The sequence below is a fragment of the Tachypleus tridentatus genome, chromosome 2 (assembly GCF_004210375.1).
Source record: "Tachypleus tridentatus isolate NWPU-2018 chromosome 2, ASM421037v1, whole genome shotgun sequence".
In the NCBI taxonomy this organism is placed as follows: Eukaryota; Metazoa; Arthropoda; class Merostomata; order Xiphosura; family Limulidae; genus Tachypleus; species Tachypleus tridentatus.
The window spans coordinates 91,078,446-91,099,289 of NC_134826.1; the positions used below are offsets into that span (position 1 = coordinate 91,078,446).

Below are 20,844 nucleotides of genomic sequence, written 5' to 3' on the forward strand. Positions count from 1 at the left end.
ACATTCAATGTTTTCATTCTAACTAGATTGGTTGGGTGGCCAAGAACAGTAAAATATAACCTGTAGGAAGATAAGACTTGCATCAGAACTCTCACATACTACTCTACTATAATACAAAAATATGTTCATATACACACATCACTGATACACATTGTCATTCATACTCATATTGACTTGGAGAGAAGCAAAGTTAGCCTTATTTTATTTATTGTTATTGTTTTGTACTGATTAAAACTTTCATAAAATTTTTAGCTGCAGTTATGTTCTGTTTAATTCATAGATTTTCACACTTTTCTCAATGTAACTAGCTAGACTTGATTAGCTGTGTATGTCTAATGTTAACCTTAGGCCTACATGTTCGTAATCAAAAGGGGGACAATTGTCAAGATTAATGAAAAAAATTCTGAGTCTGACTATGTACATTTGATCATTCTAGTTTCTAATAAAGGTCTGTTGGTAAGAAGCTGAAACAGCTATCTTATTTTTAATGTTGAAAGCATCTATACTAGAAATTAATTTAAATAAATGTTTGTGTTATCAGCTTTCATTTTCATTGTGAATTCCCAACTACTCTTGCATGTGTATACATTATGAGTTACTTACTAATTAAGTATACAATAATGTTGAATTAACTACTAAACATATTTTGCCAATAAAACTTGTGTAATTGAAAATGATTGCACCATGATCAAAATATTGTGCTTCTTTTAAAAGCTGTAACTTGTAAAAAAAAAAAAAACAGTGTGGAAATAAAAGTAACTGAGCTGTACACATTGTACTGTGTAACAACATACCCATTCATACTCAGATGAACCCCATACAAAATTTACATCCAACTTTTCTATGATAGAAAGTTTAGTGTCTAAATCAGCATTATTAGCCAATCAAAAAAGCAAATGTTTTCTAATATTTACAGCCCCTTTCGTGGACTATACCAAAATTTCTCTTATGCAAAATACAACCTTTTTTAAACAAAACAAAAAAATGAATAAAAAGATATTTTTGTGGGAATTTGAGTTATTTAGTTCACCGTTAGTAAATTTACCAATGATTTTGGTCGAGAATTGGAGTCAACATTATGTGTGTAGTGTGAACATAGATTAGTCTATAGTAGACTGAGATACTGTTTGGTTGGTTGGTTGATTTGGTGTTTTATGGCACAAAGCAGCTAGGCTATCTACCCCAAACATCCAGTAAAAAGTGAAAATTAAAGTAAATTTAGTAAAATTCATAAAAGAAAATTAAGGTAAAACAAAATAAAGTTTAAAAAAAACATAAATAGCATAAAACCAATGTTTACATCTAGTCAACAACGTTAAGAGAAAAACTACAGTAATACAAGCTGTAAAGAACTTTCTGTAGCATAATTGTAATTATCATAACTCGCCAGGAAAACTAACAGGTAAGTACAAAAATCACCATCAGTCACCTGAAGTTAGCCTTTCCAGTCTTGGTTCAGAGTTATTTGATATTATGACCATTTTCAAAAAGTAAAGTAATAAAAGTTTTAAAAACCTTGTAGCAAAATTTTAATAATAACTCACCAGGATAACTAACGGGTAGTTCAAACAGCACCATTAGTCACATGAAGTTGGACATTCCAGTCCTGGTTTCGAGTTATTTGACATTACAGCCATTTTCTAATTTGAAATCAAACTAGATGGACTGTAATTCTCAAAAGAAAATCACATTAAAAAGGTCTAATATATAAATTCAAAACCTTAAATGGCCTTTAAAAAACTATAACCATTTCCAAGACAGACAATGTCACCATCACCAATAAGACTGTCTAACATTACAGACAAACCTTGGGACAGAATATGTTAAAATGGCATCATTGTTGAGACTCATAACGACGGCAAGAAAGTAAAATGTGGCTTATTGTGACCTAAGTGTTACACAGACAACAAGAAGCAAGAGAGCCAAAGTCCAATACAGGGTTTTATTTGTAAAAGCTTGTTGACTGCCAGCTGGCATGGAGCTGAGCCATGAATACAAAACCATAGTCCATGTATGGAACAGGCACAGCAGTGATAGTTCCAGAGCAGATAGAATTAGTTACGGTGTCAGCAAGCTCGTTCTTGTGAATACCAATGTGGCCCAGTATCCAGAAAAACTGGATAGAAGTAGATGTTAAAAAGAAATGGGCCAGTCGATTTTGAATATCAGCGAGAACAGGTTGTGAACTAGCGTGAAATGATTCCAGGGCTAACAGAGAGCTAAATGAATCTGTATAAATAGTGCAGTTTGAGTACTGCTTAGCTTCCATGTGATCCAGGGCAAGAGAAATGGCATACAGTTCAGCAGTGAACACAGAAACTGTAGAAGGAATTCTGTGTGCAACCACTGAACACCACAACAAACCATGGCAGAGCCCACAGAGTCACCTGATTTTGAACCATCTGTATAAATAGGAGTGGAAGGATGGTTCGAAGATGATCAGCAAATAACAGACAGTATTTCCAATCAGGAGTGTCTGCTTTTCTCAGATGACTTAAAGACAGGTCACATTTTGGAACTGTAAGAAGCCATGGTGGGATGGGCTGACCAGTGGATACAGCAATGTTACCCAATTCATCCAACTGCACTTGCATACAAAGGTCAAAAGAAGCAATAGCAGATCATCTGTTCTGAAGAGGTACGACCCACCAAGTAGGAAAGAAAACACAACCCCAGATAGGATGCTTTCATACGGAACAAAGTTTCGAAGCATATAGTAAAGACAGTTGCAAATGGCAGAGGTGCAAAGAAGGTTCATGAGGCTCCATGTATAAGCTCTGAACTAGGGAAGTGCAGAAAGCTTGATGATGAATGGCATCCAGCATCTTTAAAGCTGACGTTCTGGCAGAGCCATAGACCAGTGATCCATAGTCAAGTTTCAAACGAATAAGAGTATAATATATCTTTAGCATAGAACATCGATCTGCTACCCAAGTGGTAAAAGAAAGGACACGAAGGATGTTCAGTGCTCTTGTACATTTGACCTGTAGCTGCTTGATGTGTGGTATAAGGGTCAACTTACAGTCAAAGATAAGCCCCAAGAACTTTGTCTCAGGGACCACAGGCAGCACAATTTCACCAATACAGAGGTCAGGATCAGGGTAAATAAACCATTGGCAGCAAAAGTGCATGCAAACATTTTAGAGAGAGAGAAACTAAAGCCATTTGCTGTGGTCCACTTCAGTGAACGATTGAGGGCAGTCTGTAGCTGCCACTCAATATACCTCATGTTCAATGATTAACATGAGATGTGAAAGTTGTTGACATAGAGCTGGTTTGCAACAGTAAAAGGGAGTTGTTCAGTGATGGCATTAATCTTTATACTAATAAGTGTGACACTCAAAACACAGCCCTGAGGAACTCCAAGTTCCTGTAGAAAAGAAGGAGAAAGTGTCAAACCCACACGAACTTGGAATCGCCTGTCCATTAAAAAATGTTAATAAAAATGAGCAAATGGCCATGTAACTCATATATATGGAGGTCTTACAAAATGCCATACCTCCATGTTGTATCACAAGCCTTCTCAATGCCAAATAATACTAATACACGATATTGTCATTTGAGAAAGGCTTCTCCAATTAACATTTCAAATCAAATCAGGTGGTCCACGGTGGAGCGCTGTAGTTGGAACTCACACTAGGTGGGCAAGAGGAGGTTGTTTATTTCAACGAACCAAACAAGAGGAGCATTAACCATCCTCTCTAAGGTTTTAGAGAGCTCATCAAAGCAATTAGATGGTAGTTTGAAGGAATCTTGGGATTCTTCCCAGGTTTAGAGAAAGGTAGAACAACAGCCTGGTGCCAAGCATCAGGAAAGACATTCTCCTGCCAGATCCAGTTAAAAACAATCAGAAGAATAGCAAGGGAAGCAGGAAATAGATGGTGCAGCATTTCATAGTGTACATCATCAGGTCTGATTGATGTGATGCCAGACCAATGAAGGGTCAGTTTGAGTTCCACCAGTGTAAAGGGACGATTATACTCAAAGAGACAATCAGCTCAAAAGGAAAGAGGTAATCGCTCTGTCTGAGTCTTGATGGCTAAGAAAGTGGAGGAAGAAGCAGAAGTGCTAGATACCCTGCAAAAGCTTTCACCTAGAGTATCAGCAATGCTCTGGTTATCAGCTATTTCCTGGCCATAAAAAAACAAGATTGAGATGGTGACAAAATTATATTGCTCATTCTTGTCCCATGAGACTTTAGAACTGGTGATAGAAGATATGCTGGTTGTGAACTTAATCCAAGGGTCCTTCTGGCTTTGACGCCTTACCGACCAAGCATGTGCATGGGCCCATTTGAAAGCGATGCAGTTTGAGAGTGTGAGATATCTATGGAATGTGTTCCAGGCCCATTTTTGAGCCTTCCGTGCCATGTGGCAGGCAGGATTCCACCACAGACGAGGATATTGTGGAAAGTGTGTCGAGGTTTTAGGAATACATTGAGTAGCTGCTTGTATAATACAGTCAGTTACTGCTGCCACACAGTCATCTATTGATGGCTGACAAACAATGGCAGGATCAAGTTCTGCGAGAGCAGTGAAAGAGGGTCAAGTTTGATTGATCCAGCTTCCACCGGGGCACACTGGTTGGGTGGCATTGACTATGGCCAATCTCTCTCAAAATTATAGGAAAATGATCACTGCCTCATGGATTACTGTCAACCCACCAAGAAAAATAGGAGAATAGTGAAGGGAAGCCAACTGAGAGGTCAACAGCAGTGAAGGACTGACTAAGTGTATGAAAATAAGTAGAAGAACCAGTATTGAAAAGAGAAAGCTTGTGATCAGAGAGCATATGCTCTACAGAGCAACCCCTCCTATCAATATCAGCACTTCCCCAGAAAGGATGATGCCCATTAAAGTCCCCCAGGATGAAAAAGGGAAACAGCAACTGTTCAATGAAAACATCAATGTCTGATTGATCATATCTCTCTCCAGGCAACAGGTAGAGAGAACAAACAGTGATGGTATGACCCAAGGAAACACGGATAGCTACGGCCCCCAAGAGTGTATAAAGTGGCAAAGACAGGGTGGTCACATGCTGATCAACCAACAGTGCCACCTCTCCATGCACTCATCCATCACACAGCCTGCCATTTCTGTACAAAGAAAACTGCCGAAAGATGACTGTATCTGCAGGTTTCAGTAATGTTTCCTGTAAGGAAAGACATTCCGGATGGTAATCAGCAATCAGTGTTTTGATGTCATCCAGATTAGAACATAAACCTCGACAGTTCCATTGTATCAGAGTGGCCATTTTTATTTACATGTAGGTGAATTGGGTGAAGAACCCTTCTGTTTATGACCACATCTTGTTTCTTTACTGTCTTTATTTGAGGGAGATCTATCAACCTCCATGGATTCTGCCCTAGGTCAATTGGGCAGGTTTTTGTTGTTGGAAGAGGATTCCAGCAACTGAGGACGTGAACAAATGAATGTTTTGCATCTTGGGGTGGGAGAAGAAGATGTATCTGAGGAAATGCCTATACCCAAAACTAAAGGATATGGATCTTGGGGTTTGTTGGAATGTATGTAAGGGACAGTGATAGGTGTTGAAGTTGATTCATCAACTTTTTTAACCATGGATGTCAAAAGACTTTTCATTTGTTTATAGAACGATTCTTTTGGAGGCACAAAGAGATCTGTCTGCACTCCCACTGTAGTTGTGGAAAAAAGTGCAGCAGCATACGTCTGAGATGAGGTAATGGACAGCAACTGTCAAGCCTCAGGATAAGTAATGTTATGAATCATTTTCAAAAGCTGCACCTCTTTTTCTTCCAACCATTTAGGACAAAAACGACAGTAGGACAGGTGAGAGTTATTGCAATTGATGCAATGAGGATCAATTTCACACTTGTAAGCATCATGGTCCTTCCCGCCACAACGAGTTCATGCCAAGAAACAGCAACATGACATCTTTGAGCAACCGACCACTAACACTGGAAACATCTGAGAGGGTTTGAAATGTATGGCCATACTCTGCAATTAAGATAACCTGCCTTGATGGTGGCAGGCAGACGTGGTGACATAAATGTGAGAATGAAGGCATTGGGCAGCATCATAATTCCATCTTTCTATGTGGATATATGCCTCACTGCAGAAACTCTTTGGGTGGAGAAACCAGTGAGAATCTCAGACTCTGGGATGTTCTTCAAATCCCTCTCAACAATAACTCCTCATGACGAATTCAAAGCAGCATGAGGTGTAACCTCCAATTGCCTCTGAATGCAAGAGGAATCCACTGTGTTGAGATGTGGATGTTTCCACCAATATGTCACCAGATTGAAGCTTCTTTACTGACTTAGTTGAGCCAGCAAGTCCCTCTAGTCCCTTCTGAATGAAAAAGGGAGACATATGCCCTGAAGGTTTGTCTGAAAGTAAATGCAATATAAGAAAATGAGGTACAACAGGTGTTACAGATGTTGAAGATTGCTGCTCAAAATCTTCAAGACATGGTCATTTAACTATGGATTGTTTTTTTCACTATTTTATTTAAGTTTTTATTTGGAGTATCCACAATAAAGAAAGGGAAATTTTGGTGCCCACTGACCCCACCCACCATGTAGCCCTACAAGTGGACTCTGCAGCAATTCCAGGGTTTCGTGAGCACTATACCCAAACACCAGCATCAGATGTAATGTCCACAACAACTGTTTAAAACATCAAACACTGGTACTTGGTTGACCCTAGACCAAGTAAAACAGCCAAATGACCCAAAGGGGGCCACCCCAAGACTGCTTGTCTTTAGGAATTCAAGGCCAAAGTGGTGTGTTAAGATTGGACCCTTCAACCACCAGGATCCTCTCCTCCCCTTCACAAGTCACCAAATATGGCAAACCCACAAAATGTGGGTGGATGTTTAGATCCCAGAGAAGGTAAACCGAAAGAACAGAACCTTCCCTGTGAAGTCCCCTCACCACATACAGGAATCTATACCAAGAGGAATATTGTTTAACATAAGGATCACTAGCCACCTGTGAGACAACAAGGGTTTAAATTGGTTGTTCAAGGAATTTCTTAGTTATCTCAAATGACTGTTAAAATCAACCCCTAATAAACAAATGTATGCTGTTATAAGATTAAAGATATTTTGGATAAACAAATGTTGTTCCATGTTACAATTTAAAGTAATTTTAGAAAGAAAAATGGATAATTTAGATTTATTTCAAATTTCATTTGTGTTGATTATGAAGTTGGTCAAATTCACCAAACTAATATAGAATTTGGGTGCAGAAAATAACAGCTGAAATATAAATTTGTACTGAAAATAAAAATTTGAAAATTTTCAGAAGAAATATTTTTAAAGTTAACATTAAAATCACTTTACACTGAGAGCAGTCAACTTTTTGACTATATGTGAAGAAAATTGTAGAAAGTACTTCATTAAGAATTCTGACTTTTTGTCTACTAAGGACTCATAAATGCTAAATGAAAGCTTACCAAACTTTATAAAGATACACAAAACATATCAGAAGTAATACTATGGAAAGACTAAAGCTCAATTTTTAGGTCAGATTAGCTAAGATCGACAGTGAGAGAATTCGTGGGATTGGGCCATTGGACATACATTACATTCAAGAAGAAATATTCACTATAATTCTGAATCTACTAACAGAATCTATGAAATGTGGCAAGCTTCTATTAAATGTACAAGTAGCATTAGAATTAAACATCCAACCCATGCAGGAAGGACCCCACTTCATTTTAACCTAAAGCTGAGTGTAAAAGGATTATATATATCTAACTGATCTACTGAGCAAAGTATATGTGTGCAAATCCCCAACTGTCCATACATTCAGGAACCACACATCTCAATGACAGTAGGAAGGGATGTGACAATGTAATGGTTCACATCAAACCAAATCCAATCTAACTAGACACCCACCAGCTAACAGTAGTCTCAGGCATGGTACACACTCAGAGGCAGGGAGCTAAAGGAAGACCTTTTGGCTCAAACATCATCATCCTTCTGATAAGACCACAAAGCTGTTATTTTGTTTGTTTGTTTGTTTGTGTGTGTGTGTGCATGAGTGCGTGTGTGTGTGCTCCAAGACCCACCACAAAGAGGTGAAGAATATGAGGCAAAACTACAAAATTGAAGGTAGGGTGAGGAATCACAACCAATACATGTATAAGGATCTAAGTTGATTGGTCCAGCTCTAATCCAAATCCACTTCCTGGAAATTATTTCCTGGTGATGATGGTCCTATTGAAAAGAGTGAACTGCAATGAGATAGAATTACTCTCAAGCAACACCATCCATCAGATAGGGCTGCACAAAAGTGGGTCGCTTTTATAAAATACATGCAATTTCACCGTCTGGATAGAACTGCATAGAAGCTGGGTACAGAATCTATGTCTAGTATCCACTGCACAGGATTGGAGAATCATATGCCATCTCCACCAGCAGAACACCACCAACCTACTCTTTACTAAATGGAAGAAATCACAATCAGGAGAACATCTTCATGGTCCACTGCCACTGTGGCTTGGAACTGGCAAGTGGCAAGGATTCCCATACTCTACTAGAATAATAAGGGAGATAAAATGTGGTGGAGAGTAAACAGGAATGCCATCATTAGAGACAATGCAATGGGTGAGAACAAAAACCCAATTTTGAAAAGCAGACTTTGATTTATTCAATCAAAGGGACAACAGGGATGGACAACTATCCCTTTCTGTTTTACCAATGTTAATCCATGAGTTAGTATGGTCCAAAACAGGCATATTACTAAGTGAAATACATTGCAAGGAGAATACTTCTATCCATCTTGTAAAACACTCCATCTCAACAACATGTATTATAGGCCATGAGTATACATCTTGGACTTATAGTGCAGATTTGAAATACACAAAATGGTCCCCACTGAGTAGGATACAAATCCTAAATGGGACATGCACCTAGAGGGAAAAAAGATACCATACCCAGTCACAACCATGCTGAAATTTGAAGGATAGCAACAGATGGAAGGCAGCATCCCAATAAGATAAAAACAGCTACCCAATGAATATTGTGAGGGATGAATGTATGAGATGTAAGCCACATGCCTAACTGAAGATATTCCCTCCAATGAACAACAAAGGTCAGACTCCAGGAAAAAAAAGAAAGTTCCCAATTTTATAAGAAGACACCTGAAACAGAACTTATGAAGAAAGAGACAGGAAAGAATAGATTAATCAAAGCAGTTAATGATCCCAATTCGTAAGGGTAGAAGGAAAATGTCACATACAGATGAATGTGACAATGAGAAGATCTACAAATCCATAAGGAATACAAATGGAACTGACTGGTACAGTTTTGACTGAGAAATTCCATGGCCTGATAATGAGGAATCAAAATTCAAAAGAAGAGTTTACTTGGAGTTTGAGTAAAGTGGCAAAAGCATCCAGATATGAAATACCCCACTGAATGCATAGCCACCTGAAAAACCTGAGGATTGAGAAACCACTTCAAGGGATAAACATGGTCAGGTCTTGTGAAACAATCCATCACAAGGTAAAAAGCACCTAGAATATGACACCCAAAGAGATTTATCTGCAGAGTGTAGGTCCAATAAAGAATGTCCAACATTTGATCACAAAGGGAACAGGAGCAGGTGTTCCCACAATGACTGAATTAACCACAATATTGGAATTGTTGGATTGCCACATAGTACTGTACCAGTTTAAAAAATGAGCCAAAGCAAGATGTGCCACCACAAGCTCGAAGATGTTAAAGTGGTAAGACATTACAATCTTCAACCATTGCATAGAATCCTCTTGCTGATAGACCCACACTCCCCAACCTTGGAAAAAAGCATCAATGATTTCATGCAAATCTGTACAATATGGAAGATGAGGTACTCACTTCATTGTGCTGTCCTTGTTCAGTCATCAATATAGATAGTTTTTAACAGAAGAAAAAAGGGTGCCTGTGGAGTCTAAGGGATCCTGAGCAAGTTTCTATTGGCTGTGCAGAATTCACTGAAAAAAATACATATGCACCTGACCTAAAGAAATAAGGGCTTCCATAGAAGCTGAAGTCTTCAAAAGCAATAAACCCTCTTATGCAAAGACCAAGGAAGCAGCAAAAGCATGAAGAACTGAAAGCACTATAAAACAAAAAAGTAGTAGAAAAAGTTGGACCCAATGAGGTTGGTTTTGAAAAATAAACTCAAGTGGATAAATAGTTGGTAGGCAAAAGGAGAACTTTACCAACTCTAGAATCCAACCAAAACAAGCTGTTGTTATTGTTATAAAGCACAAAGCTACACAAAGGACTACCTGTGTTCTGCCCACTATGGGTATCAAAACTTTGTTTCTAACAGTACAATTTTGCAAACATACCACTGTGCCACTGGGAGGCATCTGCTACTGTCAGCAACAAATGAGTATGTTGAGAAGACTCCAATTCAGAATGACCTAACATGTAGTAGTGTAAACTCTACACTAGAGCATGCACAAGTTGGGCAAAAAGCTTTGACCACCCAATAAAATATATATGATGTTGAAGCAAGCTCAAAAGACTAGGTGCAAAACTAATACAGAACTGCATAGTAGACACACCAAAAATAGCAGATGCACTGATTTTTAAAGAACTTCCAAGAGGAATTGGGAAAGATCCAAAAATTGGTTTAAGCAGAACAGCTGGATCACAGGACAATAAACCTGGAGTAAAATTCTGGAGAAAATTGTCTGAGAGACTTGATAGCTCTCAATGACAGAAGGGTCAGCACAACCTTGGATAGATAGAGACAGGTAGCTGGATGCCAAGTTAATGGAAAGGAAACAGATACAAGAGACAAGGGTGAAGAGGAAAGAAAAAGGATGAAAAATCCTCCTAACAAAACTTGGATCACCCAGAAAATCAGTAGTGACTAACTGCTACATGGGAACAAAATTGCTCAAATATGATCACACCAGACAGGAAACCATTTGACAGTTACTGTCAATGAACCTGATGTTGAAACCAATGGCAAAATTTCAAATCCCTAAAGGACAGAATGTTGCAGGATGAGAAACAGTTATGGCAGATGTCACGGTATCAGAATGAGACAAACAAACAAGCAAAAAGAAATGGGTCAATTGTGTACAACTGAAAAAAGTCTGCACTTGATTACTACCTAACAAGAAATGATAATTCAATAGGATCAAATAAGAGTGATTCAGGTGGGTGAGTCACACTCCTACTAGTGGATGATTGTCATAGGATGATTTACATGCGAGATACAGTTGAACTGCATTGATTGCGAAGTACATAGGAGTTCAAGGCTTGTAACATAAACAATTTTTTCCATATAATGGGCAGCACTGAAGAAGAATAAGTATAAGAGAATAATAAGAGGGTGGGTAACATACTATTCTGGAAATATGAAGTAAATACAATTTTTTACACAAAACTTCATAATCTTAATTCCAGACTCAAAATATTTTAAGTATTTAAAAATAATTTCATGGAACTCTCTCATTTTGTAAAAAGTAAAATTTAGAGTTTGGTATAACCAAGAACAAAATTATTTTGTTCACTGTGTTACACTCATAATACGTTGATCAAAGTTTCTCACCACAAATGGACAGTCTCTGGAATCAATCAGTACTTGATAGTATGTGTGGGTATGGCCTTTCACTTCCCGGCCCATGTGATTAAACCCAGAACTTCCTTCCTCCATTCTCCTAAATGCAAAAAAGTATCCAAAACTTTGTAATGAATCTCCCTCAATTAGAAATTTTCATCACATAATGTCAAAGTTCCAAATACAAAAACTAAAGTACTGTATTACATGTCTGTGACCATGTTAGAAGTCTATTTATGTGGGGTAGAATGTTTAAACAGTAGTTTCTGGTGTAAAACATCAGACATTAGTACAAACTGTCAGAGTTCATTGACATAAGTACTTATATGCCATACAGTGATGACCCATATATCTACTCCTATAAAAATATATAAATAGCAAGAAAAATAATATACTACAGCTGAAAATCCTGAAAGTTGAGCTCTGGTGAGTTTCCAAAAAACTATAGTCAACTGTATTTTAAAAGATGTTGAAATTCAATATTTTAATATCATACATAACACCAAATACTTTGTTTATTTGAAACTGAAATATCTTTTACAAACAACAAGCAACTATATACATAGTAGTTTATAGGTCTATACATACCTACATACTTTTCAGAATGTTAACCTCTACACTGATATATGTTAATTCACCATTATAGTTATCTATGCTTAAATATATTCACTTGACTGCCAATACAAGTTAGAGATCAACACTACCACTAGTACAGCTTAATATTAGGTCCAGGTAAGCAATAAAATGGCCAACTATTTTGAAACATGATACACTTTTTCCAGTGTTAAATCTAACTTCTCTACAATTAAAAAATACATATATTTATGGCCTATTTTATATATAAAATAACATACAGCAGGACAAGTATTTTTTTTATGAAGTTGGTTACTCTTAAAAACTATGCATTTTTTGGTAAATGACAAACTTCTATCAAGTTAAGTCTACTGTGCTTGGATTGGTGCATCCTATCTTAAAGGCAAAACTATACTATTGAATTTAAAAATATATAAAAAATAAACCTGTAGTCAGGTTTGCTAGTTTACAAAAAACTTTGAGGTTGATATTTATTCAATAAAATATTTTTATTCATACACAAAAAGCTTGCTTTTCCCTTTATATTTTATTTGAATGATTACGATGCCCTCACTAACCATCGCCCTTCATCCTCCCAAAGAAGAATAGTTAACTATTTGAAAACACATAGATCCTTTTTTTTATATTTATTGCACCTTCTGAGTTTGATCCTGTGTTCCAACTCTTTTATCAGAAATGATGTTCAAGTACTATAGGAAAATAAATGTTTTAAATGGAAAAAAATGAAGAAGGCTTAGTTAAATCATTTTACATTTAATCCCATTAAATTTTATTTGACAAACAAGATCACATTCAGTTAATTATCAATCAATGAATGCTCAATAAAAATTATCAAAAGGAAAGGTAAAAAAAAATATATATATATATATATATATATAAAGTTCTTAAACTCATTTTTCTTAAAACACAAAATAGTAAATAAAGAAATAAAGCACATGATTATCTTTTATAGTTATGACCTTTGTACTAATTGCTGCATGTCTTAGCTTGCTAAGCCTTAAAATATGCCTGTGGAGTATACGAAATGGAAAAAAGTTTTTCAGGGTCTATGTATAAATCTGAATAACCAAAAAATTCATAAATTACTTCAGCGATACAACAGAATTCCATTATACTTTATCAAATTTAATAACTAGCTATATTTGTATCTAAAAAATACAAAAACATGAACAGGCTAAAGATTCAACTTATCAGCTCAAATATTTGTTTTGAAAGAAAGAGAAGACATCAATATATTTGGAAATGGCTGAGAAAATTGCTAAGGGGACATTCTGAGCTTCCAGTCAGTTATTCACATGCTTTATACAAAAATGTATATAAGGAACTGTTTCAAAAAATGGAAAGAGGTGAATGGAACCACTGTGTTTGATTTACTAAATATAGTGATAGCTCAGCAAACAAAGAAGAGGATTTTCTTTTATATTCTAGGTTGGAAATATCAGTAATTTGAGTTCCTAATTTGTAAAAAAACATAGACTTTGTATTTTGACATCACAAGCATCTAATTTGAACCAGTGCTGAATTCAACATACCACATGACACACAAAAACTGATGTTTAGGTGAATTAATAATTTACTTTTAAATTTAAAAATTAAATAATGTATAATATGAAATTCTGAATTATTATATACAGTTTGATACCAAACCTAAGAAGATAAATTCATGAAATAGTAATTCAATAAAATTTTAATGCAAGTTAACAAAGGCAATAACATGGCCTTTGACCCATGATCCATCTGGAAAGAGTTAAGGGTTCATTGTCTCCTGATGAAAAGTATTTGACTGATATGTGTATATTTTTTTCTTGAAGGTATTTAAACAATCTCCTTGCAGTTTAAGATTTGTCACCCTACAAATGTATTTGCATATTCTTTTATACACATCTTAATAGCCTAACTTAGAAATCCATCAGATAACATTTATGATTTTTCAAACTATATAGTTAATTCTGATAATTGTTATAGAAAGTTATTTTCCACATACTAATTGAAATAATCAAAATCATTATTCAATATCAAGATTTCAATTACCTAGCTATCAGTTCTCCAACAGGTCTTCAATAAAACACTGAGGACAAGGATGATAAAAGCTAAATTATATACTGCATTCTAACAAACTCAGTGATATTAAAAAAGACAATCTAATTATAAAATAAGGTTAGTGAGTTTATAGTAAAAAGTTTAAGAGCTTGTTTTTAATTAAAATTTATTAATTTGAGAGAAACAAAAGAAATACAAGGTACTTGAGGGTTATTTAAGAGTAATGAAAATGTTTTAACCTACCTTATGGTTAATCAATTTGCCCCAATCATTTGTAACTGCAATAATATTTATTGTATTTCCATGCCTCATTATCTTTGTATATAAACCTTGTATATAAATTTTGTGTCACACCTGAAAAAGACACTCAAGGTAATGCTGTGGACAGTTTATTTGATAATTTACTACCATATTAACATGTTTCCCTGCACAAGCATCATTCAATTGGTACTTTCTTAAGTCTTTCATACAAAATTGTAAGATAAGATATATATGTATACCTGTCTTCTTTCTTATTGGGCACATCCCTGTCATACACTCTGGCCAGCCATGGAAACAGTGTCACTCCTCGATACCCAAAAACTCGATGTAAAAAAAGCTGCATGGAATATAGTAATGAATAGTTATAAAAATATACATAATATATATTTATACAACACTGAAAACTTCAAATGAAATGTAAAAATACACAAAACCCATTAACCACATCACAACAAATTTGGTAAGCTTTCAGTCACTTCTACACAAAAAAAATTAGAATATTTAATTATGTATTTCTACTAAAACTTTGTTCGTAATTACTGGTGTTACAGAGTTTACTGCTCTAAGATCATATTATTTTCATGTTAAGATTAAAAATACTTTTTCATTATCTGAGTACTTTCAAATTTCATTTAAATAATTTTGGGCCTAAGACCTTCTAATTAAATATCCAGAGTTTGTTTTTCAGAAAACCTTCTTATTTTATCTGTTATGTTCTATAATATAACTCTATACAGGGTAAGTCAATTTAACTGACTTTATATCACCATAAAAAAAAATTAGAAAATAATTTTAAATTTCCCATTTTTATTTCTGAAATGACTGCAAACTGTAATAAGTAATCACAAATGTTTGTCCTAAATAGCTTAAAACTTGTAACTGCATACACCTATTTATACTTAATGTTATTGTTTGTTTGTTTTTGAATTTCACACAAAGCTACACAAGAGCTATCTGCACTAGCCGTCCCTAATTTAGCAGTGTAAGACTAGAGGAAAGACAGCTAGTCATCACCACCCACTGCCAACTCTTGGGCTACTCTTTTACCAACAAATAGTGGGATTGATCTTCACATTATAATGCCCCCATGGCTGAAAGGGCAAGCATGTTTGGTGTGATTGGGTTTCAAACCTACGACCCTCAGATTAGAAGTTGAGTGCCTTAACCACCTGACCACATGTCTTACTGCCTTTTGAACCATAATCCTGCTATATAAACTGAATATCACTTAGTAAATTTGTACCTTGCATTACCCTATCAAATTACATATTGCACAAGTTACTCTTGAGTACACTTGTGAAGAATTTTTATTAGTTTTATTCTCTATTCTATTTAATCTACCCTAACAAGTTTCTAATTATTACATTTTAGTTACTTTTATAATAACATATAAAGAATACACACAAAAAACAAGAAATATAGTACTTATCTGGGTCTTTTTCTTTACTGTTGACTGTCAATTAAACTTAGGCCTATTTTTTTATGCTAATGGGAATGTAACACTAAATTTCAAGTGTTTCACTTAGGTTCAAGTGAACCTAACAACACAGTCTAACAACACATAAAAAGTAACAATATCTTATAACTACCACAACTTAAATCGCTTTCTAACTATGCAACAACAGACATTAAAAATTCAGCTAATCAGTGATGTCGAGAAAACCCACTTGTAGAGAAATATATATACAAAAACAGCTCGTTTGGGTTGAGAAAATATTTTACATAGAAGAGAGAACAACGTTTCGACCTTCTTCGGTCATTGTCAGGTTCACAAAACAAGAGGTAACTGACCAGAAGCTGACCACATGTTTGGAAGGGGTTGTGTAACTGAGTGTCGGAATGTAGAGGGCGGTGTTAGATGTTTGAATATATAATTTTATATGGCATCCCCAAACCTCATAAACCAGATTGTCCATTACGAACAATAATGTCCACATATGAATCGTTTAATTACAATCTTGGTAAATACATAGCATGGGCATTCTCCATATATGTAACATCAGCCAGCTCATTCATCAAAGATTCTTTTAATTTCAAGTCTAATCTAAATCAACTTAATCATAAAGCCTTAATGGCAGGTTTCGATGTTATATCCCTCTTTACAGAAGTTCCAACCACTGAAGCCTGCAAGATAGCCTTAGAACTCTATATCCAAGACCCTAACCCAACTATAGACATTCCCAGCAACCAATTAGCAACCCTCATAGAATTCACCACGATAAAGACAATCTTCATGTTCAACAACCACAACTATATACAAACAAATATATATAAAGCATGGGCAACCCAGTATCACCAGTTCTAGCCAATATTTTTATGACACAAGTTGAAACACAAGCAATTAACACAGCATTACATCCACCACTATACTGGTACAGATATGTAGATGACAGGGTTGCGGGATTCAAATCTACAGAACACATACTTAATTTTTTCAATCACATTAACTCTATACATCCCAACATTAACTTCACATGTGAACAGGAAGAAAGCAATCAAATATCATTTCTTAACCTCAAAATTACAAGAACTGACACACAATTCAAAACAGAAATCCACCGAAAAATCATCCATACTGGACTATACATTCCTTGGGACTCAGCACATGAAACAAAACAAAAACTCAACATACTAAGAAACCAAATAAACACAGCCATAAAACTATGCTCACCAGATAAAATTAACGATGAATTAGACAAAATAAAACAATACTTCATCAACATCAATAAGTTTCCTCCACAAACCGTAGAAAACATTATAAGCACACACCTAGACAGAAAGCAAAGTCAACCAACAAAAGTAAATATATCTCACGAATCAAAAAATCACGAAACCATATACTGCTGCATACCATATATTCCCAACATCAGCAGACAAATAACCGACATTTGGCAAAAACTAGTAACAAAATATGACATTCCAGTCAATACCAAATTTATTCAAAAACCCAGCACAAAACTGAGGTCTATACTATGTAAAAACTACACTGACAAACACCACACCAACATTATTTATAAAATACAATGTGATAACTGCCACGACTTCTATATTGGAGAAACAAGTAGAAAAATGGAAACCAGATTCAAAGAACATAAAAAGTCACCTTCACACGTTTTCAAACACTGCAAGTCAAATAAACACAACATAACCATAGAAAACACTCAAATACTAAATAAAGAAACAAACATAAACAAATGCAAAATTAAAGAAACCTTACTTATACAACAACTTAAACCCAAAATAAACCAATATAAAGGAACGCCTTTATACCTATATTAATATAATAAAAATAAAATTATATATTCAAACATCTAACACCGCCCTCTACATTCCGACACTCAGTTACACAACCCCTTCCAAACATGTGGTCAGCTTCCGGTCAGTTACCTCTTTCTTTGTGAACCTGACGATGACCGAAGAAGGTTGAAACGTTGTTCGCTCTTCTACGTAAAATATTTTCTCAACCCAAACAAGCCGTTTTTGCATATAAAAATTCAGCTAAGTTACTCAATGCATTTACAATGAGAACAAAGTCTTAACTGGAAGTAAAATAAACAAATGTCTTTACAGTAAACAAAGTAATATAATATGTCATTTGATAAACTAAACTAGTTTATTTGATAAACTAGTTAATTGGACACTCTTGCTATGCCCATCTCTCATATTCTCTCTCTAACAAACTGCCAGTAGCTCTCTGTTATTTAATATTATATTATAACCAAAAGAAAGTCAGTGTTTTAGTTTATCAAATGTCTTTACAGTACAGTAAACAAAGTAATATAATATGTCATTTGATAAACTAAAACACTGACTTTCTTTTGGTTATAATATAATATTAAATAACAGAGAGCTACTGGCAGTTTGTTAGAGAGAGAATATGAGAGATGGGCATAGCAAGAGTGTCCAATTAACTAGTTTATTGTTCTGTAAGGAAATACAATTAAAGACTATAAAATCATGTTTTGTCTGAGCAATGAAAACATTATAATAAGCAATTTACATTAAATGTCTTACTTCTAAAAGGAGTGATAAATAAATTAGAGAAGAAGGAAGACTTGGAGAGCAATTGTCACAATTATCATACCAGAGAAGATTGAAGATTTGTTAACGTTTCTTACAAAATTAAGAATTGGAAACTAATACAATATTAAAATTTTATTTGTTATCTATGTTTTGATCCCATGGGTTTTTTTTTTCTATACTGTGATAATAAAGTAGTTTAATTTTATTTTGAATGCAACTCTGCAAAAGATTGTGACTTGTGCACTTTGACCTACCTGATACAAAAGATTAAATACAAATTATATGGTTATTTCATTAACTAATACATGGACCCAAACAACTCAAAATAACAAGATATCCATTTATGTAATCTCTAAACACAAAATAACACAAACAATCCCAAATGTAGCCCTTCACATTTATATGTATGTTTAATAGATGTTTCACAAATTGCACTTCACAGTTAACACTTATATTACAAAATTTCAGAAGCAGCAAATTTGGTTCTAAAGTTTCAAACCTCAAACTTACCCTTAATATCTTGGTTCTCTCTTCAACCTCAATATTCTCCCATTCAAACAAACCACCAAAAGACTGATCATCCAAGCCCTTTACAAATATAGTATGTCTACAAACACTAACACCATATTGTTAGTTAAGTAGATTCATGAAGTGGAAATGTATAGTCTAATGATGATAACATAAATGGCACATATAATCCCCTTACTAATACTAAATGGATGGCTGTACCTAAATGCTCTGAAAATTTGTCTTCCTTACAGATTCTTTAAAATCAACTAACTAAAACTGTTAAACAAGTATTACACACAAATCCAATTGAGAACTGTATTAAAATCAACACATAAGATTAAAAAAAACATTCCATTCAGGAGATTAAATTCTGATCACATTTTATTCATAAATCATTCACACATTTTTTTAAAATATCAACTCACTAGGCTGCAAAGTTACCTACAATGACAAAATCATATAAAACTTATTAATACATGGGATTTCCTACAGAAATGGTCACACTTTATCCTATCCCTGCACCTCTGCTATCCACACAAACAAACTACTTGACAAAAAAACTCTTCAACAGACTTTACAGTTTTAACTATGGGATGCACATATCTGGAGCTTCTGATTAAAGTGTGCAAACTTCCATACTGAAACACACCTCAAATTCTGTTGAGTTAAGCTTGTCTTAATAATTTCTCATGAACTATATAACTGAATTTACCTATTTATTTAGTGAAGGTCAATATCCAAGTTCATTTATTCATTTTTACACTCTCCCTTCCCTTTGAGTCTCAACACTGCTCCTAGAAATGTTTATTATAAGTACACAAACTTCTATTAAGTTCTAGTTTGTAGTTATAGATTTGTATTCACTGTAAGAACTTGCATAATATGGAATGTGTATATTCTGAAACATTCATTAACCCTTAAACATCAGGAATGTTGTAAGTAGCAGCATCAACTGATGATGACTGCCATTTAAGGGTTAAATATGTTATTTGTTACTGCTGTGATTGTGTATTGTTCATCCTTAAAGTCACAAATAAATAGTACAGTGCATGTTTTCTCCTGTCAAAACATGAAAAAATTAATCAAACAACTTTACCTGTCCAGTGTCATATTTTCCTTCAAGTTTAGGAACTCCAAGTCTTCCCACCTCAGCTAACCTGTACAAAGCATACTGAACAAATTAGTTCCCTGAATTAAACAAACTATAATAAATTATCCTGTTATCAAACATCATGTAATTTGAGATATGTTACAGTTTAATTATTTTTATATCTCCGCAGAGAGACACTGTTTTTCTATTGTTGTTTCTTCGAAGCACTTTTCAATTAATTGCCATTTCTTGATTTTTTGAAAAACTGACTGAATCTTGGCAAGGCTTACCTTGGTCCACATATTTTAATATTTTTTATTTAAACCTTTTAAAAATTTTATGGCATCAAATGTTAACACAAAAATGTTTATTTTGGGCTCCTGTGCAGTCATGTTACAGCAATCAAGATGGCAATTGGCCCAAGTATAAATTTTCATGTACCCAATACAATGGCATACAATAAAAAAAAGTTGAATTTGTTCAATTTATGTCTTTTTAGGGAATCACAGCTCACAATAAAAGCATAATTTTGGAATTTTTAGTCAGTTACTTAGTCATATTTTGACCAAGTTACATGGAATTTGGTACAGATACTTTTTACAGGTAATATATACTTAGCAGTAAAAATGCGATTTCTTAGTAATTATAGGGGGTCAAAATTCCACAAAAAAGCATAATTTAAGGGGTTTTTTGACAATTACTCCACCATACTTCAGCCAATTTACATGGAATTTGATACAATAATACTTTTCTTAAGGGTTCCAAACAGATATATTGA

General features: G+C 34.7%; 1 protein-coding gene across 8 annotated transcripts in view; it reads right to left on the reverse strand.

The window, feature by feature from the left end:
• The window catches only part of POLDIP2 (DNA polymerase delta interacting protein 2), a 44,376-nt gene that overhangs the window by 21,010 nt on the left and 2,522 nt on the right, over positions 1-20,844 (reverse strand). For all 8 annotated transcript variants that reach the window (XM_076489313.1, XM_076489316.1, XM_076489315.1 and 5 more), the window contains exons 2-4: positions 20,073-20,133; positions 14,683-14,780; positions 11,540-11,648 (exon numbers count right to left, since the gene is read on the reverse strand). In XM_076489313.1, coding sequence (XP_076345428.1) covers positions 11,540-11,648; positions 14,683-14,780; positions 20,073-20,133 — 268 coding nt within the window. The remainder of the gene's footprint in view (positions 1-11,539; positions 11,649-14,682; positions 14,781-20,072; positions 20,134-20,844) is intronic.